Source organism: Gopherus evgoodei, chromosome 8, assembly GCF_007399415.2.
Source record: "Gopherus evgoodei ecotype Sinaloan lineage chromosome 8, rGopEvg1_v1.p, whole genome shotgun sequence".
NCBI lineage: Eukaryota > Metazoa > Chordata > Testudines > Testudinidae > Gopherus > Gopherus evgoodei.
Window position 1 is genome coordinate 6,640,714 of NC_044329.1, and position 26,039 is coordinate 6,666,752.

Here is a 26,039-nt window from a genome sequence, read left to right on the forward strand (position 1 = left end):
GTTTGACTTCGCCAGGAGTCTCTCTCCATAATGAAGTGGGGAGTCTCCCTCCTCCCTCCCTAAAGGGGGCATTGCCCCCACCCAACCCCAGTGGGGGAGTCTCTGACCCCCCCTCTCTAGTGGGATTCCCCCTCCCCCGGCCAGGGCACCAGCCTCTCTGGGATTGCTGGGGCGGGAGCCCCTGGGAGCACTGGTCCCCGCCCGCCAGGTGAATTAAAGGGCCAGACCCTCCCCATCTCTATGGTTAGTGGTGGCTAGAGGGGATGCTGCTAGGCGGCAGCGCGCCAGCTCTCCGAGGGTCATGCCGGGGTCACGGCCCTTCTTCCTTTCCCGGTGCATGCCGGGCTGTTGGCGGAGCGGCGCGTGCGCTTCCGCCCGGGCCTTGCGGCTGCGGGTACCGGGGCTGGTTCCAAGATGGCGACGTCTCTGGGCTCCAACACCTACAACCGGCAGAACTGGGAGGACGCGGTAAGGCCTGGGCGGGGCCTCGGGGCCTCCATCCTCGCGGGGTGGTTTCAGCCTCCCTCTGCGGCGCGGCCCAGGGAGCCTTGGGGCGGCGGGGCTGGGGCAGGGGTTGAAGCTCGTGTGGGAGGCTCTCGGCCGGGGCGCTCACCCTGGGGGGTGCTGGGCCCTGTGTCCTGTTCGGGGCCGCTGGGCGCTGGCAGAGTCCGCGGGTCCCCCGGGGTTGCTGGTGTCTGCTCTGGACTCCTGGCAGGGTGTATTTGGGGGAGTGACCTGCTTTGAACATAAAAATAACTGGCAGCGGCTGTGTGGCTCTGCCCAAGTCTTCAGCTAGTAGCTGGGTGGGGCATATTGGGGGCCTTTGTCCCCCACTTTGGGTAGTCAGAGCTTTAAATTAGTACTGGCCAGTCCAGCATCTTTGATCTGAGAGAAGCAGCCTGCAGAGATGCTGCTGTTGAATAGAGATGTAATCTGAAGTGAGCTCTGAGATTTAGCCTCCTGACTATTTTTTTCTCCTTGATGCAGGACTTCCCCATTCTGTGTCAGACATGCCTTGGAGAAAACCCTTATATCAGAATGGTATGTGACTGTTTCGCGTCATTGTCCTTTTAAGGTGTATGGTGAGATTAGGCACTGAACCTCGGGTTTAGAGGACTAAAAATGAGCTTAGTCAAATGAGGCAAATAGGAGATGCCAAAATGCGTACAGGCTTCTGCGTGCTGCTTTTTGGCAGCAGAACATGCGTGCATAGGGGAAAAGGGCTAGATTTCGGGATTGGCCGAGGGCATGGGGAACACAATAAAACAAATCAAACAATAAAAAACTTGAGGTGAAGTCAAGACCGCTTGTCTAATGGTTAAATCATAAGAGATAGGGTAAATATGGGTTCTATCACAACTTTGATGACTGTCTTCTTGACTTAGAGAAATGTGATGTACTGAAAGGTTAAATCTTTAAAATGTGCTTTGATATCTGATGCTTGAATGTCCTTTAAATCCTTGTTCTTGTACCCAGTGCATTAACATCTTCAGTGGGAGGCTGTGTACCTGTCACTATTCCATTTTGTTTTACCTTTCCCAACACCAAGTACAATCATGTAGTTTAGTCTCATTTTAGACATCCACCTTTCTCCACGCTCCTCTCCCTAAGCACACTTTAGTCTTTATGAAATTCTAATGAGCTATAATTTTTAATGCAAATATGGTCTGTGTTTCAGAGATTGATAGAGGATTCATTTTTGTGTTACGGATCTCTGGATGTTTTGTCATTGTTTAGACAACAGATATTAAAAGCTGAAGCTGAGGGGTTTCTTTGAAAGATTTAAAAATATTCTATTAAATATTCTGCCACTAGAAAAAAATAGAAGGGTTTGGAAGTGATTTCCTCCCACTTACCTTTCAAAGGCTCTCCGGATTACATGAAAGCCATAGGGTCAGACATCTCCAAATGCAACCAGCACAGAGAGAAAACATGCAGAAGCTGTGGCGGTACCACGTGTGGGTGGTTGGGTGGAAGGGATGAAAGCACTAAAGTATTTTCTAAGGCATGTAATGTGTGATAGCATTGACTACTATCTTGTGTGGTTTTTTTTTTTAGTAATTTTCATTTGATTTTATTCCAGACCAAAGAGAAATATGGAAAAGAATGCAAGGTATGTTTCTCTTCATTGTAAGCATTGACTTCTGGACTGGCTCATTAGTTTCCATTTCGGATTAAGATATAATGCTGAAAATATCAGATAGCAGTCCAACAGTTAGCTTCAAACAATTGCTTATTCTTGTTAACATTTTAAGGATTGGATTTTGCAAGCTCTTGACCATGTGAATGCCCTGATGCCTACAAATACTTGACAATAGTTAAACTACTAGTGTGCTCACTGCCTATCATGCTGACCAATGTTGTTGCATTGTTTCCTTGTATACTCCCCCATCTCTCTGTATCCATCTGTAGTCTCTTGTCTTACACTTAGTCCCTGCCCCAAAGAGCTTGCAATCTATCTTATTTTTTTTTTCTCGTTCTGCGCAGCACCAAGTACAATCGGGTCCTGGTCTGTGACTAGGGATCATAGGTGCTACAGTAAGACAAATAATTAATAACTCTAGTCATGTGATGTATCCATTAAAGTCAGTGGGGCTTCTCATGTGAGTGAAGTTACTGATGATTGTACATCTTTTCAGGATTTGGACCCTTAATTATTAAAACTGAAAAATGTTTGTTTAGGTTTATTTCACTATTTAGTCTGGTTATTCACTTTAAAAAAAAAGGTTTGGAATTGTTCAGATTCACTTCTGCTTCTAGTCATTTTCACTCAGAGTCTCTTGCAAGAGCACAGTGCTCTAAGGTTTAGGTTTCAAACCCTGTAAGAGAATAATTACACCCGAACAAAAATAACCAAGTCGCCTAGTTATACAAATTCCTTCCCTCTCGCTCCAGGAGTGTGTGGTGTTGCTCTTTAACCCCATCCTCCTAGTGGATTCACTGTATCCATAGGTTGGCACCAAAAGATGCAGTGTTCAGCTCTCCTGGTGGGAAGGTTACTGCCACAACTTTTTCAGAAAGACCGGGGGGGGGGGGGGGAAAGGAAAAGTCATCTCAAAAAGGTTTGAACTTAAATCCAAACTAAGAAGAGAATTAGATTTATCAGTTGCTGTTACTCCAAAAAAAAACAACAAAAAACCTCATAACATAGCGGTGGTTAATGCTGGACTGGATTACTATTGAATTTATTTAATCAATGTAGCATTTTCCTGTTAAAAATTCATTTCCTCTTCACTTTTGCCTTGGCAAATAGGTGGTAGATGGAACTTGGCTTTCCTCTGGATCTCAGTAACTCCCCTGCCAGCAAGTGGTTCATGCTGGGTATCTCTGAGACAAGCCAGCCTTTGTGTTTCAAAAAGGAGAATGAAGGAATCTTTAGTGATATCCCTTGGAAATATAAAGCAGAATGCCTTGTGTTGACTCCAGTGGAGGAGTTAAAATGTATTGTTTCCCTCTTTTCCTCCTTCCTACCATCATCTCCTTGTTGCTAGGAAACCAGAGTGATGTACTGAGGGCCAGCTCCCCTTCCCTGAGTCCAGTATACAATGGAAGTAGAAACGTCCTCCCCACAGAGACTGTATGCATTACTTCAGAGTAAGGCCATCCTTTTCTGGGCCTAAATGCCTGTGACCAGATGGACTGGGTCTCTTGCTATCCCAGCAAATATATAATTTGCAAACATATCCTACAAATTAGCTGTAATAATCCTTTAGGTACAGCTCTTCGAACTAAGTAGAAGTTCTCTTTGCCTTGTGCTCTGAGCAAAGTTGCATGAGTATTCAAGTCATTGTAAGAAAGTCCAGCCGAAACTTTATTCTCCTGTCAAAATGGGGCAACCAAGAAAAATTTGTTTTTTTATGTTGTTTGCTTGAATTTTTATGTATTAAGGTAGTAACATTAGGCAGGTGATAACCCTCTAGTAGTAGTTGAATTTCAATAAGAATTTGCATGCTAGTGTCGTTGCTGGCTGCAGTTAGAGTGGTACAAGTCACTGCTCTCTTTGTCTCAGATTTGTGCCAGGCCCTTCACAGTGTTTCGCTGGTGCCCAGGTGTTCGAATGCGCTTTAAGAAGACAGAAGTGTGCCAAACATGTAGCAAGCTGAAGAATGTGTGTCAGACCTGCCTGCTTGACCTGGAATATGGTGTGTAGCTGGGGTCAATTTACCAAAAACTGGAAGTACAGATTGAGACTTGACTTTGCTTGTCTCTTGTCTCTGCATAGTTTTAATACATCTCTAAATAAATGTGTATCTCCATGACTGTGCGCCTAGGGCATGGAGATGTTTGTATGAGAGAGAAGTTGAACAAATCTGACTACGACCTCTTTTAGGATATACCAGAAGGCATGTCTATATGCCAAATGGTGCTCCTGTCTGTGCATAAACTTTCCAGCTCATTAAAGACTAAATTTTGTCTAATAATTGTATCCATTCTAAAATAAGATCTTCCTATACACACTAGTGTTGTAATGTGATTGTGTTCATACTACTGAGTTGCTATGAATTTCCAAGTGTGTTTGGACTTTGATAGCAAATGGGTCTTACCCTAACTGTAGAAAGGATTAGAATCTTGACATTGCATGCTTTTGTAGCTGGCAAGCGTAAAAATAGTTCCCTTAGTTACGCTAGATGTAGGATGAATTATATTTGTGACTTAATCTCACTATTCAAATATGTTGCAGTAGACTATGCAGAGGCTTTTAAAAAACTACCATGAAACTAGACAAACTTTCGGTCTCATTCAGTTCACCTTTCACGGCAGGTGAAGTAATAGTATCCAGAGGATATTAATTAATACAGTGTAAAACAATGAATCAGTACATATTTGACTGCTCTTCAGGACTCCTATCTCCGAATACAGCTACCTTAGTATGTTATAATAACCACTTTTGGTCTTTCTGCTTTCAGTTAATGTTAATTTTGTTTTTCCATTTAATTTTAGGTCTACCTATTCAGGTTCGAGATGCAGGACTCTCTTTTAAAGATGACATGCCTAAATCTGATGTCAATAAAGAGTATTACACCCAGAACATGGAGAGAGAAGTAAGGAATGCATTCATAACAGAATCTATTGGTGGCTTATTTCACTTGTGCTGTAGATTAAATGAACTAGATAATCTTGAAAACTTCCTGATTTGTCTGATTATGTGTATAAATTTCCTGTCCCAATCAATGAAATATGCATTCTTTATCTACTGCTTAGATTTCGAACTCTGATGGCACAAGACCTGTTGGTGCTCTTGGAAAAGCTACTTCTACCAGTGACATGTTGCTTAAACTGGCTCGGACCACCCCTTACTATAAACGCAACCGACCCCACATCTGTTCCTTTTGGGTGAAAGGAGAATGCAAGAGAGGGGAAGAGTGTCCCTACAGGTACAGTTTTGTTTGAAAAGCTAACATGTTCACAATGGTATGCAATATAAGGAATTCTCAGTAAAATGGAAGTAATGCAGTGTCTTCATAAGCATTTTTGCAGATGTTGCAGGAAAAATTACATAAGAACAGCCATGCTGGATCAGACCAACGGTCCATGTTGCTCAGTAGTCTGTCTTTTGATAGTGGCCAATGCCAGATGCTTCACAGGGAATGAACAGAGTAAGGCAATCATCGAGTGATCCATCCCTTGTCATCCACTCCCAGCTTCTGGCAGTTAGAGACTCAAGACATGCAGAGCGGGGGGTTGCATCCCTGACCATCTTGACTAATAGCCATTGATGAACCTGTCCTCCATGAACTAATCTAATTCTCTTTTTGAACGCAGTTATACTTTTGGACTTCACAACATCCCCTGGCAATGAGTTTCACAGGTTGACTGTGCATTGTGTGAAGTAGTACTTCCTTCTGTTTGTTTTAAATCTGCTGCCTATTAATGTCATTGGGTGACCTTGGGTTCTAGTGTTATGTGAAGGGATAAATAACACTTCCTTATTCACATTCTCCAGTCCATTTATGATTTTGTAGACCTCTGTCATTTCCCCCTTTAGTCATCTCTTTTCCAAGCTGAAAAGTCCCCTCTCTTTCTAATCTCTTCTCGTATGGAAGCTGTCCCATACTCTCATTTTTGTTGCCCTACTCTGGACCTTTTCCAATTTTAATGTATGTTTTTCGAGATGGGGCAACCAAAACAACACACAGGATTCAAGGTGTGGGCAAACCAGTGATTTATATAGTAGTAGTATATTTTCTGTCTTATTATCTATCCCTTTCTTAACGATTCCCAACATTCCGTTAGCTTTTTTGACTGCTGCTGCACATTGAGTGGATGTTTTCAGAGAACTATCCACGACTCCAAGATCTTTTCTGAGTGGTAACAGCTAATATAGACCCCATCATTTTGTACATGTAGTTGGGATTATGTTTTCCAAGATGCATTACTTTGCATTTGTCAACACAGAATTTCATCTGCTGTTTTATTGCCCAGTTTTGTGAAATTCTTTTGTAATTCTTCGCAGTCTGCTTTGGGCTTAACTCTCTTGAATAATTTTGTATCTTCAGATTTTGCCACCTCACTGTTTACCCCTTTTTCCAGATCATTTATGAATATGTCGAACAGCACTGGTCCCAGTATAAATCCCTAGGGGATACCACTATTTACCTCTCTCCATTCTGAAAACTGACCATTTATTCCTACCCTTTGTTTCCTGTCTTTTAATCCATGAGAGGACCTTCCCTCTTATCCCATGACAGCATACTTTGCTTAAGAGCCTTTGATAAGGGACCTTGTCAAAGGCTTCCTGAAATTGAATGTTAACTTGACACATATCCCCAGTGAATGAATCCCTTTGCAGCAGGGTCTTGATCATACTGTGTGTATTCAGCAGTGAGCTGAAACATCAGTCACCGTTACAAGTGCAGCTTTTCTCTTACATTGTACATTGCTTCTCTTTGCAACATCAGTCCTTGCAGCGGAAAATACTGTCCCACCGTCAGTGATCTGAACATATCTCCGCAAGTAACTTTGTTTGAAACCCGGCTCTTGCAATTTCGTGGGAGCTGATATTTGTTTAAACTGTATGTGGCAAATGCTATAATAAATTAATAAGTTATTTGATTTCTAAGGGCTCTTTAATTGGGTTTCATTTTGGTGTGATTATTTGAATGCTGTTAGTCCTCAGATAGCCTTTTAAGGAGAAAGGTGGCTGTTGCAGTCATGTTAGTCTGGTGCAGTTGTAACAGTACATTGTTATAAAATGCTTTGTTTACTATACTTTAGACACGAGAAACCTACAGACCCAGATGATCCTCTGGCCGATCAGAACATCAAAGATCGTTACTATGGTATTAATGACCCTGTAGCTGATAAGCTTCTGAAACGGGCTTCAACCATGCCTCGTCTGGACCCACCTGACGACAAGACCATTACCACATTATATGTAGGAGGCCTGGGAGATACCATCACCGAGACTGATCTGAGGTACGTTGGTACATCTGAGTTCACATTTGCTTTTCAGCTTGATGCCTTGATAACCTTAGTAAGCTAATTCTCAGTTTTCCTAAGATGCTTGTCACATTGTTCATCTTTAACAAGCATTTTGTTGAGGTTGCTATGCCTGAATGAGAATGAAGGGGGCCGTTCATCCCTTGATTATGCAACCCCTTCATTTGTCCATACCAGTCAGGAGTGAGTGACCACTCTTGTTCACTTTCCCTAACCCGAAGCTGGCTAATAGGTCTATTTAGAGGAGCGCAGAACTTCTGGAGGTGGGAATACGGTTAAGTCTAGTGTGCTGTGTTTAAATTCTTCTTCCACCTCCCACGAAAATGCATCATTGCTCTTGGTGCCCAGAGGATCCCATTTTGCACTTTTACAATTGAAATCCCCTGAGCTAACCTCCATCCTCTGAATTCTGAAGAAACCCGTGTTAGAACCTGGCAGTGTTACTGCATAATTGTATGTAGGGATTAAAGGTCTGTGACAGGCATTTCCCCTCTTTTCTAACACTGGACTTGAATCAGTGATATAGAGGGGAAAGGATGCTCGTCTTCCAAGGGTGTGAGCATGTGAGATCTTTAATGTACTGTGTTTTTATGGCGAAGAGGAGCAGAAACCAATGTTGCTGTCCTTTCCTTGCAGAAATCACTTCTACCAGTTTGGGGAGATCCGGATGATAACCGTGGTACAGAGGCAGCAGTGTGCATTCATCCAGTTTGCCACACGGCAGGCTGCTGAAGTGGCTGCTGAGAAATCCTTTAACAAGCTTATTGTCAATGGACGCAGACTCAATGTCAAGTGGGGCAGGTGAGCAAGTCGGAGAGGAAGAGGGGAAGCATTGATTTCCTTGTTGGAGGTTTTCCTCTGGATATTGTTTTTGGAGAATCCACTCTTAACTGAGCACGTTAAGAGTCATGTACTGTTCCTTATTCAACTCAAAAGCAGTCTTGGTGACTTAGAACAGAAGCCAAGTATGTAAAAGACACACATTTCCTGGGTTGCCTGTCTTTTGGTGGGGAATGAGGTGTTGGAGGGTAATTGCATTGGGTCTCCTCTTTGAGAAATTCTGCTTTGGGGTGGGTATGCTGCAGTCTGAAAAAACAGCACTAACTCCTTTTGTGCCGACTTACCAAGTCCCTGCTGCTAGCATTCTGTAAATTCTTGATCCTTGGCCTGCAGCAGTGGGTCTGGGATTGGTGACGTAAAACTATATCTCTTGTGAGGGTCTGCCCCTCTGCCATCTCCCTCTTCAGTTCTAATGCTTTTGGCTTTGATTTCAGGTCCCAAGCAGCAAGAGGGAAAGAGAAGGAAAAAGAAGGTACTACAGAATCTGGTATAAAGCTGGAGCCAGTCCCAGGGCTACCTGGAGGTAAGGGAAATGGTTCCATACCAGTGACTGCCCTCTCAAACACAGAACAGCAGGTCACTTGCTGCCATGAGGCAGAACAGAGTTACACTTAGTTTGCTCTCTATACCATTGGGAGCTGGGGCCAGTTGGGCAGCACCACATTCCACTCTCAGAGCAGTTAGTGAACCTGTGTTCGAATAAGAGCTGGCTGGAGAGTCTTGTATTTATGGGCAATGAAGGGATCTTTGGCTAGAAAGAAATTCAAGGTGATTCAAAGCCTTTTTTACAGGGTGATTGAAAAGTTACAATGGTTAGAATAAAGGCACTTAAATCATTGAGACCTTCTGTGGCATAAGATCTGGTTGTGTGTTCTTGAGCCATTCAGTGTCATCTGTTGGCGCAGGCAATCCCAGTTGTTTAGGATTGGATTCAGGTGGTTTTTTATTGTGGAAGGGTCAGAGCTTGTGGAAGGGATCATGACTGTTATTCTAGAGGTTCACTGGCATCCTGCATCTGTTAGATACACACTGCTAACAAAGTTCCTGTCGGGAGAGCTGGTTGCAGCCACTACCCTTCGGGCCAAGGGTGGGTACTTTCTTATATTTTGCCTGCTAGCTTTCACCAGTAACCAAGGGATATTTGTGTCTTGAAGCTCTTCCCCCTCCTCCAGCTGCAGAAGAAGAGGCATCTGCAAATTACTTCAACCTACCTCCCAGTGGCCCTCCAGCCGTGGTTAACATTGCCCTGCCACCACCTCCCGGCATTGCTCCACCCCCACCTCCAGGTAATTCCCTCCCCCTTACGCCCTCAGGCTACGTCTTCACTACTGGCCATATGGAGGGGTAGCAATCGATTTCTCGGGGATCTATATATCACATCTCATCTAGACGCGATATATCGATCCCCGAACGTGCTCCTGTCGACTCCGGAACTCCACCAACGCGAACGGCGGTAGCGGAGTCGACAGGGCGAGCCGCGAACATTGATCCCGCGCTGTGAAGATGGTGTAGGTAAATCGATCTAAGATACTTCGACTTCAGCTACGTTATTCACGTAGCTGAAGTTGCGTATCTTAGATCGATCCCCTCCCCTAGTGTAGACCAGCCCTCAGTGGGGAGAGGTAGAACTATGTCCTTTACCAGAGAGGCCTGGAATCAATCCCTACTTGCCAGATTACCTACTAGCCAGTGCTAGGGTGACCAGATGTCCCGATTTTTATAGGGACAGTCCTGATTTTTGGAGCTTTTTCTTACATAGGCTCCTATTACCCCCCCCCCCCCCACCCTCTGTCCCGATTTTTTCACACTTGCTGTCTGGTCACCCTAGCCAGTGCCCTCTATTGTAGTTTTGTGTGGTACCTACTAAGTGCGATCTGGGTTTATGAAACAGCTTGTGCTGTAGAACTGGCTCTGTTAGACAGAACTGCCTGTGCTGTAATATGTTCTCTGCAAAATTCTGTAGTACCAGGAGAGAGCCATCAACTGTACCGAGGCCCACCCTGCTTAGCTGATAGCCATGTAAAGCCCATGTTGTCCCTCGCTTTTAGGAGTGACTAAACAGATAGACCATTAGTGTCAATATTTAACTTTGTATATTCAAAACATGAAACCTTTTCCCCGGGGAACTTCAGGACGTGTTGGGTTTGTCCAGCTGCGCTGGATGGACTTGTTACCCGAACGCTTCTGGTATGCTCAGTAATGAAAACAAAACATTTAGATGTTCATAATATAATAGGGAGCAGAGGAAGAGGCACTTGCAGAATTGGAATCTGTACTGTGTCTTTGAATAGCAACATGTCCTCAGCTCTTCATTACGCTGCCAGAAAGGTTAAAAGGGAGTAAATTGGGATTCCTCAGGATTTAGTGAAGGAAGAGAGGGGGCAACCTTTCCGTGTGCTCAAGTATGTTTTGCTTATCTGGCTTGAATGACAAATAGGCATTAGTAAAATACTTCATCAGGACGCCTGGTAATCTGACATTTTTGTGTTCTGTGTCTGCAGGTTTTGGACCACACATGTTCCACACCATGGGGCCTCCACCTCCCTTCATGAGAGCCCCAGGCCCCATCCACTACCCTTCTCAAGATCCACAGAGGATGGGTGCCCACGCTGGGAAGCACAACACTCCCTAGCACCCCATTGACCTGTTCACCGTTTGAGTAGATGTCATTTTTTTGGTTACCATGGTAGCATAATATGTTCAGCTGTGGGCGAGCAGGAGACTAAGCCTTGTTTCCTGCTTGCCACACACAGCAAGCTGAGCTCTGTGTTGCCACTAGTTAATCTGGTCATTCATATAACCTGAATCATTCACTTACTATCATGGGTAGGGCGTGTGAGAGGGAGGAATGTGGAGAGACGTGATCTAGAAGGTCCATGAATGAATTGTACTAGAATTACAGTCCCATCAGTGTATTCAGTTTTGCACATTTTGAAATAAATTTGTCTCCTGGGAAAAAAACACACCTTCAGCCGGTTTGATAGTCTCAGCAGGTTACACCTGGAATGGATTGGAGTCTCTTGTACAGACTTACCTGGAGATTTCGCCAGTAATGTTCATTCTGGAGTCAAATAACTAGTGATTCATCATTGAAAAAAGATACCAGGTCCTCTAGCACTAAGCCAGAACGCTCCAAGATAACACTGAGGGGAAAGGAAACTAGCATCCAGGGCACAACTTCCGGGGATATCTCCTTCTACTTACTGTGACATTTTTAAGGTTGCTTTTCTTCTGATCGTGAGAAACTGGAGAATCCTAAGCCCCTATAGTCGGTCAGTTAAGTGCTAGGTAATGCAAACAGTTCCCCTACTGCCAATTTCAGCATGAACCAGACAGATGACTGCTTGAGCATCTATCTCAGATAGGCCATCTGGGACCTTCCTGCCCCTCACCTTGGGGAATGAACATGGTTACTGAAACTGCCAGGAATGAGGCAGCAGTAGTACTGCAAGCTCATCCAGTCTGAACTATGGCTTTTGTGGCCTTCGCATAAAATGGCTCTCAAGCTGTGAAATGGACCAAACCATTTTTCATTTGATAGGTTGTGTGATTCTTTTTTTAAGAGCTCTGTCTTCAGCATTCCCCCTGGAGCATCTGTTCTCTGTGTAAAGTCTGTAATTTAATACAGTGCCTAGGAGTCCGGGTGGGGGATTTTAAAGTACCAAAGTCTGTTGCTTTGATGTAACTGATCTGTAGATATGTTTTGGTAAACAGACATGTGTGATGAGATAAAGCCTTATTGACTTGGCTTTGGTTTTTTAATTAAAATGGGCAGATTTTCCAAATGTTTGGACCCTGCTTCCAGAGGCGGAATTTGTCTGAGTATTGTCTGACCTTGTTTGGCTGAACCCACTGTCCTCGTAAAGATGAAGCGTGGCGTGAGATAGCGAGAGTACAGCCCCGGTTCTGCTTCACTGTGCTGCACTTTGGACTGCTGAGGTGCACTGCGAAGTTCTGACCTTGCAGGCACCATGTAGGATCTTGCATAGGCAAGTACAGTACTCTTGGGGGTGCCCTTGGTTAGTGCACTGGCCTTTCCTCTCTGGAGACTTGGGTTTAAACCTGGCACAGGTTAGAGGGAAATGAATGTTGCTGGTCTCCAGTTTAGCCCTCAGTCAGTAAAAATATCAAAATACAGCACAACTTGGTGCTGTTCAGCAGCTCCCAGAATAGAGTGTTACAGAACAAGCTTTTGACGAGCCATTGACAGATTGGGGGGGGAAGCTGGCACAGCACCTGCTTGTACTGGCCAGTCTTTGCCTTTATTCTGCAAGCACTAATTTGACAAGTACTGAACTGAGACAAGTTTTAAAATACAGCTGATTTATTTTCTGCAACCAGATTTCTGAATGTAAACATGGCCTCCCGCATGGCCTCACAGGCAAAGGAGAGGGAGATGGGCTCAGAGCTGGACAATACTTCACAGGCACAAACCTTTAAACACTTAGACTGGCTCTTTTACTTGTTCAGTTTGCCCAAGTGTGCTCCTGGGGGCAGGCAGAGGAATGAATGTTCCCCACATGAGTATTGCATGGCAGGGGGCAGTGCCCCAGATCGTAATTAACTGAGGTGCATGCTTTCCCTCTGGATGGCCTCATTGGCATTAGAAACACAGCAGTTGTATGTTATGTTATTTACAAATAAAGCAGCCTTTTAAAATTGCACATTTACCAGCCTGGATGCAAAATTACTTACTTAGCCTAACCACAATGATGCAAAAAATATATATTACTCACCCACTAAAAAAGAAGACACGGCCATTTTTGCACGGTTAGGTTACAATAGGGTTATCATCAGAATCTGACAAAAACAACTAAACAAATGTAGAAAGTGCATAGTTGAGCTGGAGCTTTTCTGTTAGCCAGGGTGAGTGGCAGTGTTCGGAACATACATGGGTTCTGCTCTGCCATTTTGTTTTGGTAGCATTCTTCCTTTGATGGATAGCTCTGTTCTATATACTGTGTTTGGGTACATCCAAAAGGCTGTGGTCAAAACAACATTGTTGACTACTTTCTGCATATGCTGCATGAAGGTCTTGCTTGCCATAGGTGTGTGTTATGTAGGATATCCTCCTCTAGTGGTACCACATTAATGTTTTTATCAAGCATTGATTTGTATGATCAGATTGGCGAGTACTTATAGAATCATTGTATTTTGGGGTTGCATCTTAAACCAGCAGGATCCGATCCTGACTATTATTGAAGTGAAAAAGAAAATCTGAGCAGCATCAGGCATTCCACAGATAATTGTAATCAAGTGGTGTAAATATTAAAACCGGGGTGTGTAACCTCATACAGCAAGTTGTTAGGGGTAGGAAAGGAAGTGTAACACACCAACTAGTAACTAGCAGGGAAAATGGCATAGGTTCCTGATTCTCCCAGTTCGGGTATTGGTGATCTCAAGCACTCCCCTCCCTTATATGCAATACATGTTTCTGCCTGACAGCCAGCCTCGCACACCCAGCCCAGTGTTTTTGTTTCTTAGCAGAGTTAGCATGTTAAAAGAAATTACATCTATCTGCTTATGTGTCAGAAAGCCATTAGCAATTTATTTCACCCACATTCCCCTATTACCACTGCCTTATTACTCCCCGTCACCATCTCAACCAACATTACATTTCTGCAGCACTGCCCTTCAGCTGAGATTTCTCTGAGCAGCCACCACCTGTCAATGCTGGTGTTAAATATTTCAGCAGAACCGTTGCAAGGTGACTTGATGTGATGACAACTGGCTCTTCTGCCATTTGCCACAACACTGGAGCAAGGACAATGTGTCTGCTCCAGTCGGCTTGTTCCATGGTATAATGATGGATGTGGAAGTTTACTGGAATCCCACTGTTTTATCAGTGAGAACTTAGCTGGTCAATTTGTCCCACTGCCACAATAATGGACACCTAGGAAAACCTTGTAATGGCATAGTCCAGGAATGGCTGTAGATGTGAGCTTGCTGGCGGCTGTGTGTGGAAGTGAATGACATACTGTGCCACTGAGCCGTCACGGGGTGCATGGGTAAAAATTCTACTCCCCTTTTCTGCTGTGCTGAGGAATACCTCTACCAGCGATTTAAAACAAAGCATGTTTGAGCCTAAAGCATCTGGGGGGTAAGAGAAGGGAGTAAGATTACATTACAGCTCTTCTGTCTCTGGTAAAATCCGTACCCAGCCCTGGGGTGCTCTGTTAAAGCTGGGTCTGTTCCAGACGAGCTCCAAGCTGTTTGGCGTGTCTGTCTGAGCCTCCATCTCCAACCCAGGCACAGTGAACATGTCATTGAGCAGCACTCCACCAAACGGGGTAGGAGTCCTGCATGCACAAAGGAAGAAGATTTAGCATTTTCATGGGGGGTGGGGGCGTACTTCTCTTTGTAGCCACGGATGGAAAAAGCACTCGGGACTAACTGCTCCTTGAGCATCCAATAGCAGCCTTGTCATCTAGGAAGAGCCATCAGTTGCCACCCTGTGTCATGAATGGCAGCTATACTTCTTCCAGCCACCATAATCCCCACCTACTCTGTCTGTTTCCCTCAGACCCTCAAAAGATGCACCTCTAGAATGAGCCTCAGTCAGCTGGCCCTCATCCGAACGCCTGCAGAGAGACAGGGTTGCTTGTCCCACTACCTCAGCAGCCTTGGTTGAAATGGCAAGGTAGAGCTGGGTTTCAGCCCCCACAGCTACTCCACCCCACTTCCCCTTAGCAACCCTGCCAGCCTCCACGTGTGTATTGAACAAGTAGAGGCATGAGAGAGACCCCACACATGAAAGGTCTTGGGGCAGCAAGTCCTATCCTCTGCTCTCTTTGTAAAGCAGAGTGAAGCCTCTTATGTGCAGCCAAAGCCTTCTGGAAGGGACTGTAGCTGTGTTACCACCACCTCATGATCAATGCTGTCATACATCTCTCAACAATCAACCTGCTTTCGGCACCAGGGCAGCTTCTCTTGGAACATGACGAAAGGGAGCTTTCGTGCAGTGGCTTGAGCTGTCATTTGTTCCTGGAGAAATGATAGAAGGGCAGAGGTGTATTCCCGTGGAGCAGCTAGGGTTGTGCTGAATATTAGGCCTTCGTTTAAGGCAGAGAACTGTTTTGGGGACAGCAGTAAAGGCTGACTGGGGGGTGTATCTGCAAATGTCTGCTTTGGAAAGCGGGCTCTGTTACATTGTCTAATCCGTTACTGAAGTAACATGGCATCATGTCTCTCAGCAGCACCCCAGGGATTGCACGTCTGAGCCCTACTTCTGGAGGAAGTGTGGATGATGGCGGCTTGTTCCAGAAATGCTCAGTTCCCTGAAGGAGTATGTGGCAAGGTCGTTCTCAGAGCCTTGCGTTACAGCTCACGTAGGGCAGGTATCATCTCTGCCAGTCTCTTCAAGGTCTTTCATCACTCCTCTGCATTTTGTAAATAAACCAGCCTGCTTGAATTCAGTCATTGGAGAGGTCATGAACTTTCCACTGGTCTATTACAAATGTGAAATACTCCAGGGTTCATCTTGCTTCATAGGCAGGATTTCTGGCTTCTCACTTAATACAAAAGGCAGCATCTGTTTTCCTAACAGCTTTGGGTTGGATTTGTTTGGGGTGGGGAGGATGATCAAATTAAAAGGGTTGATTTTCAAAATCAGGACCTTAGATCCACAAGGATCATGTGGTTTTTTAACTCAGTTTAAATCTGACGTCTGTAAATTCAGCTTCCTGGCACTTTGTGCCTCACTGAGGAATTAAAATGGAGGTGAGAGACTTGGCACTAAATTAGCATCTAGCTGTATTAAATATCAGTTTAGGACTTTAAATAGAAGTGCAGCAGTTCAGAGGGGAAATAACACAGGGTGAAGCTAGGCATATAGAAACATACCCATTTGAGTTTCTGTCCAGAAATAAATACTGAGCCAAGGGCCGAGAAACATGACCCATCCGAAAAACATGACCAGCCCGAGAAACTAAAGAACAAGTGACTTCAGCACCTCCCCCATCCCTCTACAGCGTATGCCTGATGGAGCTGGGGACAGGAAACATTCTAAATATTTGAATACGTTGGGTGGTAAGGAAATCACAATAGAAACCCCTTGACTTTTCCACCCTTTGCTTCTGGCTGGCAACATCACTTCCACCATGGCCTTGCTTTCTGCTAGCTGGTTCCTGTGCTCCCTGCTAGTTACCTTGGGTCTGGTGTGGGAAGGGGTTGGCGAGTCCCTCACTAATATCTTACATTTATACAACACCTTTCATCTCCATAACTTCCTGCATGACTCAGATGTGGCCACCTCAGGGTTCGAATAAGGCATCGTGTTAATGGCCCACTGACATTGCACAGCAGCCTAGGGCAAGAAGTGAGGAGGAAGTCCGCATCCATCTGAAACCGTAGCAAGAATTCAGCTAGGCAGGTTGTAATTATCCAAACAGCAGTTTGGCCGGGGGACCAGGGTGAACCTGAGCCATATGCTCATGAAAAGGGATTTTTGGATCCCCAATGACCAGAAGGGGTCAGGGCCTCGGTGTCCTCAACTTCAGCCAGGTACCTTGTTCTCTACTGACTGAGAAGTGAGAACGCCTCTACTGGAACCCCACTCCTGCTGTCTGCAGAACATGGGATTCCCTTGGCAGTCTCCCATCCGAGTACTTTACAAACCCAGCCCTACTTTAACTTCTCGGATCTGAGGAAGCATAACAAAGAGGAAGGTTAACTCTTGCACAGAGTGCCTGGGGCTGCATCCTTTGCTGCAGCAACTGGTAGAAGTAGTGTGAGAGTTCAGTCTCCAGTGTATGGCTGGAAGGAATCAGGTGACTTTTTAGCACCTTGCATAAGGATTAACCTAGTGTCCTAGCTGCTTCTGCAGCTATCTGTCACCTTGTGAAAGCTAGCATAGCACATGAGCTGTCACTTAGTGTGGCCATGGCCTAACAGGTGTGGAACGGAGACTGCTCTGAGCATAGGCGCCAACTCTGTGGTTGCTCCATGACTCAAGCACTCATGGAAAAAAAACAGGGTGCTCGGCACCCACCAGCCTCACTGGTTCCATTCGGGGCTGGCCACTGATCAGCTGTTTGTGTCTTGTTGCACAGAAGTCCAGGGTGCCCCATCTCGGTTTTGTGCTGCACAAGACCCCTGTCCTGCCCAGCCTTTCCCGGGGCGGTTGCTACAACAAGCAACTAAAATGGGGTTGCAAGAAAAATTGCAAATAGCAGCTCTTAGCAAGGTCTCCAGCCACCTTTTCATCCCCTAGCCTGACCCGTGCCCCAGGCCGAGTCCTCCATCAGCTCAGAATCCCCAGCATATCACAGCAAACATGGTGCATGTATCAGGTGACCATTACCTGTTGAAGCTCCTCAACTCGAAGTGGCTGGGTTTCCTGGGCAGTTCAGGCAGCTGGCTCTTGCTCTCCATCCGGTAGTCCTCACTGAAGAGGAATTCCTGCCAAGGGGAACAGTAGCCCTTGGGGATGGCAGTGAAGTTGAACTTCTCTGGTGGGACTTCCTTCAGCGGTCCGGAGTAGCCTGCGTTTGGGAGACAAGGCTTTTGTTACTACAGCAGACCTGCAAGGCAGCAGCCAGCCAGCTGCACTGGATTGTCAGGCCTGCCCGGGACTGTCCTCGTGTGGACAGGACCTTTCCCATCCCCTGGGAAGGGCTGGGAGAGCAGTGGAGCTGGCCAGGACATGTTTTTTTCCCATGAAAAATGTAGAGAAAAACTAATTTTTTTCTTTTTATCAAAATGTTTCTTTTGTCCTATCACCGACATTTCAGATTGTTGGGGTGTTTTTTGGGTTTTTTTTGACAAATACCTGAAAAACATTGGCAAAAATGTATTCATTTAAAAAAAAATCATTTTTTTATCCAAAACACCAACTCTTTTTCCATTGAAAAAACACTTTGGCAGACAATGCCCAGCCAGCTGTAGTGACTAGGCTACCTCTCTGCAAATGACATCTATGGGGGTAAGAGGGAGGGGAAAGGAGGCTTTCCTTGCCATATGGGATGGCTGTTCCCTGATTGGCTACGGGTGGGGTCCTCATGTTCTGCCACTGGGAATCATGAGGGCCACACGCCTTCTATCGATAACAAGGTCTGCAGGTCTGGCTCCTCATTACTTCACTGTCGTAGCTTGGTCGTGGTGGTGTTTTTCTGTGGGCAACTCCTTACCTGGGGCCAGGGCCTCGGGATTGAGGGCTTTACTCATTTGTATGACTTTGTTTGTCTTCTTGGGCACTTTGGGAAGGGTCCCCTGGCCTGCTGCTGCCACGTGATGCTCAGTACGATAGTTCTCCTGGCTTTGGGCAGACTAGAGTGGAAAGAGCAATAGGAGAAGGCTGTGGACAGGGCACCAGGCGAGGTCTGCTCCGCTTTGCCCCTGACAACCGAGGGAAGGTCTTGTGGAGAAGATGGAGTAGCAAAGGGCAGGGAAGGAGACTTAGTCACGTCTCCTGAAGGGTGATCACTCTTTTGCTCAGGGATGAGAAGAGTATATTGCACTAGCTAGAGCCAGGCAGGGCGTGGCCAGGTGCGGTGCAGGAACTCCCCACATGTACTTCTGCTAGTGTGCCTTAATGCATTGCTGCAGCATCCTCTGCTCTGCTAGCCCCAGAACCTCATACGATTCCACCAGTGGCCCTCAGGGACGACCTACTGGCCCCTTGTTTTCTAATCTTTGGTCCTTTCCAAGACACTTGCATGGTGAATTTGTGATGAACTGCTAGCATCTTGGAGGAAAACTACCACCTTGCTTCACTTTTGCCTGGCCCCGTGAGATTGTCTACCCAGGCCTCCAGCCATGGAAGGATACTTATGGAGGTTGGGCTCGCGGGGCTCCTGCCTCACTCAGAAAGAAGGAGAAAATGAAATCAGGGTGAAATATGCTTACCTTCATCCCCACTGAATAGGTCAGCATGCAGAGCAGGCCCCAGAGGGCCACTTTCCGAAGTGCCTTGATGCAAAGAACATGCAAGCACCCTGCTGCGGGGGTAACAGCAGCCTGCCAGCCCCCTCGCGGCCCTTCCCAGCATGTCCCTGCTCAGTGAACGCAGGCAAAGCACTGACCTAGAACTGCCAATGAGGCTACTTCAGTAACCTCCAGCCCAACTGGCCAGCCCAGGGACACTCACCAGCCAAGCGTCCGGTCTTCCCGCCAGGTCCCCCTCAGCCGCACCGGGCGAGCCGCCTGCTGCCATCCTGGCTGAGCTCTGTGGAGGGCAGGGGGAGTGACGTCAATCTCTGAGGGGAGCAGGCCCCACACGCACCGTGCCATCAGCTGAGGGGCTGGTGACGCACATGGTTTCAGAGCCCGGTTTCCTGGCTCTGCCAAGCAGATTGTTTCCACAGAAACTGGCCACGGCAGCTGGCAGTGCCCGGTGGTGACAGCCCGGCTCTCCTCACAGCTCATGGCGCAAGGGCCCACAACAAATATGGCTGCCTCCCCCTCACACTCCTTCCCGTTAAAACATGCGGTTACAATAACTGCGCAGGGCTTCCTGTTAACTCAGGGATCCCCATATCCTGGGCTAAGAAGTGCCCTGCCTTTCAGGGGGCCTTCTCAAGTGATGCTCTCCCATGTACCCCGGCAAAGGGCGAGGGAGATAGGCCAGGGCGCTGGCGTAACGCGTGAGTGTTACAGCTCCCCCTCCATGCCGATCTAGAGGACCAGCTTTATTATAGCTCTGGAGGTCCCTGGTTCAGTCCCCAGACTGTCAGCCAAGAGCGTGACCATCATGCTGATGCAACAGGGTCAGCTCTGATTTGGATTCCCATCACGATGAGGCGACTCACGGCTCTGTAGCCAGTAGGATGCTCCAGGATGAACTTCTGCACCCGCTTCTGTCTCTGTTGGAACAGCTTGGAGCCCCTGTTTGTCTGCAGAGACAGCTCTTCCACCATCAGCTCCTGGGGAACGCTGACCTTCTTCCCCAGGTCCAGCTGGGGGACTGAGGACACACACACAGCAGGGCAGTGAAAGCACAGGTGTTGCAATAGGGGGTTAGGCTCAGTGAGGGGGCAGCGGCTGTGCATGGGGAGCCAGCAGAACCTCGCTCTGGGGAGAGGTGAGGAGAGGGTTTGGTTGACTCAGCCCCTAGGAGTGACGAACATCTGGCATAACTCTGCAGTGCCCATCAGGCTGGGTCAGAAACTGAACTGATGGGAGACACATCCAGGCAAAGAGGTGGGGACCAGGGGGCCTTGTGGGGGGAATGAAAAGGGAGGATAGTAAGGGGATCCTGGTGCTGAGAAGGGCTCAGAATAACCTCTAGCGATCTGGGGTATGGGCCCCATTAGTGTAAATTGACAATGTACCATTCGTTTGGAAAGTCCAAGGAGAAGACCAGTAACATTAATACCCCTGAAGTCCAGGGGATTTTTGCCAGTGTCTTCAATGGGAACTGGCTCAGCCCCCATGGATTGCATGTGGCAACCTGGGGCTACTCCGTAAGTCAGGTTAGCACAAGGCATCTCTTACCATCTCCCGCCATTTCCCTCACGATGGCCATCGTCTGCCTTTTTCTCTCTCGGGTGTGGTCCGAATGCATAATTGGGAACATCTTCTCACCTGGAAAAGAAGCAGAAGCCCAGCAAGGCTGACACATCAGGGCAGATCCTGGCTGCTACTCACATGCAGGGCTGGCGCTTCCATTAGGCAACCCTAGGTGGTCGCCTAAGGCGCCAGGATTTGGGGGGGGCGGCATTTTGTGCGCTCCCCACGGGGTGCATGGGAGCTTCCGGTTCCACTCCCATCATGCTGCCGAAGAAGGACCTTCTGCCGACGTGCTGCGGAAAACAGCGGCAGGCAATTGAGCAGCTCAATGACTGCCGCTGTCGCCTGCGGCATTTCGGCCGAGGGTCCTTCTTCAGCGGCACGATGGGAGTGGAACCGGAAGCTCCTGCGCACCCCGTGGGGAGCGCACAAAATGCCGCTCCTCCGAATTCTGCCTAGGGTGCCAGAAACCCTGGTGCCACTCCTGCTCACACGTTACCCCCAGTGTGCCACTTGCCCCCTCCCTGGTAAGAACTGATCCCAGGTCGAGTTCTGAGGTTCGTGTGATTGCTTTTTGCAAATGGTTACCCTGGGGCCCACCTTTGCTCCCTTTTGGAAAATAAGCACAAAACCAGAGAGAATGCAGCTGGAAAAAGGGGGTTTCTCTTCCCCTTTATGGTCATAGGAACTGTATCATGCCCCCACATCACCCCAACTTCACTGCAAACATCTCCCATTCATTTCAGGACCAGCCCTTCATGTCTCTAGCACTATAGAGCTGTTCAAAATGACCACATCCTGGCCCTCTGTGCTCTCCTCCCCATTCTCCCCACTGTTCTTGGACTAGCTTCTCGCCAACCCTTCACACGCTTTGCCATTGCTGGTGCGAGAGCCTTCTCCTCCGCAGCTCCTGCCATCAGGTGCCATCTCCTGCAGCAACTCGCCATCTGAAATCTATTTGCTCTCTGCTCACGCCTCTTAATTCTGCCCTCCATTGCTGGCTTGATGATTGAGCCACTTAATGTATTCCCTAGGCCAAGATTTTACACCAAGGCTCTCTGTCCCTAATACAATGCACCGGCCTGCATTAAACTCTGCCAAGCACTGTGGGGGGCTGTCTTGTATGAAAGACGCTATTCAAAATATACAAATTAAAGCTGCACTGCGTTGTATTCTGAGCTTTCTGAGCTCAGCTACCCCTCTGCTTAGGGCCTGAAGCAAGAGCCCTTGTGACTGCTAGATTAGCTGGCTGGTGCCACGTTTATTCATAAACGGCTGCTCCTTTATGTTTAATTTTGCTGAAGTGTGTGACTTCATGCCTTGCAATGGTGAGTTTCACAAGCCAATGAAAACGTTGCATGTTTCCTTATATGTATTTTAGCGCTGTATTCTGCCCTAAGTCATGGAACAAAACCAGTGCTTGGAACATGGGCAGAACAAGGATCTATGATTTGATCGATCAATCATATTTCTAAGGTTGCCTGTGCCATCTAAGCCTTTTAACTTGTACCCTCCTGAAGCCAAGAAGAAGCTCAAATCCATCACTTTTGCTGTTTGCCTCCCTGGGCATTTCTTTAAAGAGGAAAAAAATAGTCTCCATCTCGTTCCTCCCCCCACACCACCACCGTAGAATCACAGACTCATTGAAGTGTCGGGCTAGAAGGGATCTCAAGAGGTTCTCTAGTCCATCCTGCTGACTGAGGCAGGATTAAGTATATATATCCCCCCGTGTGGTGCACAAATGGATGGGGTCCCGCTGCCTGAACGGGGCAGCAGGCCAAGTTAGCAGCACCTTGCTCTGCTTTGTGGGTTTCACTGTAGAGACCATGTCTGCTCCTCGCGGCTCCCTGAGCTCCCGTTTAGCCACGGTCTATTTTAAGCTCCTGCCCTCGGTAGAGCAGGGAGTTGTAACTCTGATCCTTTGGGCAAAGAGGACGGTGCCTGGTGGTTCTTGGGAGGATGGTCTCAGCAAGCTGGGAGATGCTGGGCTCCCCTTAGGAGAGTCTGATGGGACTTTAAGGCCCTGCAGGTGCAGCAGCATTCCTAGCAAGAGACTCTGCTACAGCCATAACAGGGGCTGCTTGTACAGGGAAGGGGGGAGTTGACATTCCGGATACATGGCAGCTCCTCTAGGACTCGGTGACCCAGGGCGAAATCTTCACCCCACTGAAGTCAATGGGAGTTTTGTCCTCGCTTTCAATACAGCCTGGATCCCCACCCCCCTCCCCCAGCGATCAGAGGACACACAGCTTCCCCACCCCTAGCACAGCGTGAAAGGGTGAACTGGCCTCCCCACTCGCAGTCATGCAGGGTCCTTGCCTGACAAGATCTCTGGACTCAGAGTGGGTTCGCGTTCCACTCCCCATTTCTAGTGTCGCCAAGCACTGGTGTGTGGGCTTGCCGTTGCCCCTCAGCCGACGGACCTGAGAGAGCTCCTATTCACCTTGCCCCATTATCCAAGAACTCCACGGAATTAAACGGCAGCAAATGTCAAGCAACTGACAGGAAATGCTTTGCTCGCCACAGCCTGCGGAACTCACTGCTGCAGGGTATTATGGAGGCAAATATCCCATCTCCTCCAGGTCAAATGCACAGCCACGGATAAGATTAGCCCCTGCAGCAGCACTAGTAAGGAAACATTACAAGACACCTCATGCTCCAGGGTATAAGCTGATCACCAGCTGGGTGCAAGAACAAACTTCCCCTCCAATGCAACTGGGGCCATTCTGGGGGTGTTAGTCTCTGAAGCATCCAGTATGAGCCACTGTGGGAGGCAGGGTATGGGGTGAGATGGCCCATTGGCCTATCCGTGCATGGGGAGTCCCATATGAGTAGGCATTTCTCTGTAATGTAGCCAACAACTCCACAGCACTGCACCCTGCCCCCCGCAGCTCCCATGTCCTGGGTTGCTGCCCATCTTGCCCACAGCAGCGGCTCCCATAAGGGGGTTCCTCAGAGCCAAGCTGAATGCACCTAACCACCTCCCCCTATGCTATACAGCTTTCACGGGGGAGACCAGCGTTTCTCAAACTGGGGGTCTTGACCCAAAAGGGAGTTGCGGGGGGGTTGCAAGGTTATTTTAGGGGGGGGGTTTGAGGTATTGCCACCCTTACTTCTGTGCTGCCTTCAGAGCTGAGCATCCAAAGAGCAGTGGCTGTTGGCTGGGCAACCACCTCTGAAGGCAGCCCCCCGCCAATACCACACCAGGCCACCCTTACTGCTGCTGGCAGTGGTTCTGCCTTCAAAGCTGGGCTACCGACCAGCTGCTGCCACTCTCTGGCCACCCAGCTCTGAAGGCAGGGCTGCTGCCAGCAGCTGCAGCAGGGGCAGCAGTACCGCAACTCCCCCCCACCCCACACACACACAATAACTTTGTGGCCATCCCCACAACTCTTTTTTGGGTCAGGACCCCTAGAATTACAGTGTGAAATGTCAGATTTAAATAGGCAAAATCATGAAATTTACAATTTTAGAAATCCTATAACAGTGAAATTGACCAAAATGGACCCTGACTTTGGTAGGGCCCTAACTATTAACTCTCCAGGTTCCAGCCCCTCAGTGAGTCTGAGCTAACAAGCGGTGGGGGGAGCTAGCCTGCTCCTCAGTGGGGGTAAAACGCCAGAATGCTGGTGCTGAGTTTCCTCCTGCTGCTTCTGAATGTAGCAATTCTCCCCGTCCTGTGCTATTCCCCTCCACCTCCCGAGTTCAGAGCCAAGCTCTTCCTACCTGTGTGACTCCTCGGACTCTGTCTTGCTGCGATGTTATTAGATGAAAAGCGCTTTCCTGCTGCACCTGCTCCGCCCAGGGATTAGGCCTGACCCTGGGATTCCTTAACAGCTTTCACAAACCTGACCCAGGGCCCAGTGTTTGCCAGTAGCCCCTGTGTCTTTCTTACCCCCTCTGTGCCCTGCTCGCACTCAGCCTGGACCATCGCTGAGATTCCTCGGTCCTAATCCATGTTACATCAGACATTTATTTCTGGCTGAGAAAGGGGGCGGAGGCAGCACAGACCCTGGTGAGGCAAACTCCAGACCGTTAAGAGCACGCGCGCACACACACACACACACACACACACACACACACACACACTTATGTTCACGCATACAAAGCCATATGTTTGCACCCAGGTAAGGCGTTAACACACAAATGCAGAAACATGCCAGTATATAAGGTGGCATTAGCAATTGTACAGCAATTCAAAGGACAGTGCCAGGGAAGTGCTAAATGCCCTATCGGGGGATACAAACAAATGCAGGCACTAGACAAGGGAAGCTAGAGACTTTCTCCAATAATGCCAGGGCAAAAAGGTATTTGATTAAAATCAAAAAGCAACCCATTTATGATAAATACAGGGAAATACTCTGTTATGTGCTTCTGATTTATCATCATTATTTTTGGAGCACAGAGTACTTCACAAAACACAGAGCCAGAAAAGGTCCCTTGCCCCAAGGAGTTTACTCTAGAATTCAAATGAAGGGCAAAATAAAATCTGCGGAACTCGCTGCTACAGGATATTATGGTGGCAAACAGTACAGTCCACAAACGAGTTAGAGGGGTAAGAATAGTATCTGCAGGGCCAGCAATGAGAATCAAATGACAAGAGGACACAAATTTCACAGTTTAGGCCCAAGCTGCTCACCAGCTGGGGTCAGGAAGAGTGGCTCCCAGGCATGTGCGGGCTGTGGGATAGCACTGCACAGCAAGGTGCAGGCCTGGAGCTTTCTGAAGCATCCCACTGCTCTTATAAAGATGGGCTCTTATTTAGACTCACATCTGTGTAATAATATCAAGGTCGGGAGAGGGAGGGGGTTGTTTCTCCAGTTCACAAGCCCCTCTTGAGGAGCCTTCTCAGGCCAGTTTGTAGGAGGAGAGAGAGCAGGAAAGACCCCCTCCCCCATACTGGAAACATACATGCTGCCATCCCTGGTTGAGAGAGTCATGCCTGCCAGCTCTGAGCCGCCTGGTGGTCCCTGGCCCAGCCAGGAGATCTGTGCACTTCAGACAGCTCAGCTCCAGCCTTCCACCGCTAGGGACACTGGGCAAAGCTTTTCCCCAGCTACTGATGCGGGTTCAAATCCACCCCTGGCTCAAGTGACCTGGTGGCCTATGCACTCTGGGGCTCCCGGTGGAACTCACCCCAGCGCCAGTGGGGGATTATTTCCCTAGTGTAGATGAGATTCCTGTATCTGCCCATCCCCCGTGTGCGGCTCTGACACTGACCATTCACACAGGGAGCAGCAGATTTAACCCAAAGGAATTGGGGGGAAACAATGGCAGGCGCTCATTCAGCTTTGCTGCCCCCTGGTGGCCTC

At 47.8% G+C, this 26,039-nt stretch overlaps 2 protein-coding genes across 3 annotated transcripts; one reads left to right on the forward strand and one right to left on the reverse strand.

Moving 5' to 3' along the window:
• The first annotated feature begins 328 nt into the window (after positions 1 to 328).
• On the forward strand, positions 329 to 12,089 carry RBM22 (RNA binding motif protein 22). Its single transcript, XM_030571755.1, has 11 exons — positions 329 to 468; positions 988 to 1,041; positions 2,084 to 2,113; positions 4,010 to 4,142; positions 4,942 to 5,042; positions 5,203 to 5,375; positions 7,216 to 7,416; positions 8,077 to 8,241; positions 8,715 to 8,803; positions 9,435 to 9,566; positions 10,782 to 12,089. The coding sequence occupies exons 1-11, from the start codon at positions 415 to 417 to the stop codon at positions 10,910 to 10,912; spliced, it is 1,263 nt and encodes a 420-aa protein (XP_030427615.1). The 5' UTR covers positions 329 to 414; the 3' UTR covers positions 10,913 to 12,089.
• A 497-nt stretch (positions 12,090 to 12,586) lies between these two features.
• Positions 12,587 to 24,686, reverse strand: MYOZ3 (myozenin 3). 2 transcript variants are annotated; one of them, XM_030571758.1, is made up of 7 exons: positions 24,623 to 24,686; positions 20,713 to 20,802; positions 20,028 to 20,182; positions 19,367 to 19,444; positions 18,408 to 18,546; positions 17,582 to 17,762; positions 12,587 to 14,579 (listed from the first exon to the last, which is right to left on the reverse strand). In XM_030571758.1, exons 2-7 carry the CDS (start codon positions 20,792 to 20,794, stop codon positions 14,405 to 14,407), a joined length of 810 nt encoding a protein of 269 aa, XP_030427618.1. In that variant the 5' UTR covers positions 20,795 to 20,802; positions 24,623 to 24,686; the 3' UTR covers positions 12,587 to 14,404. The 2 variants fall into 2 exon arrangements, with proteins under 2 accessions (XP_030427618.1, XP_030427617.1); XM_030571757.1 differs by having other exon boundaries at positions 24,454 to 24,676.
• Between the last annotated feature and the right edge of the window lie 1,353 nt (positions 24,687 to 26,039).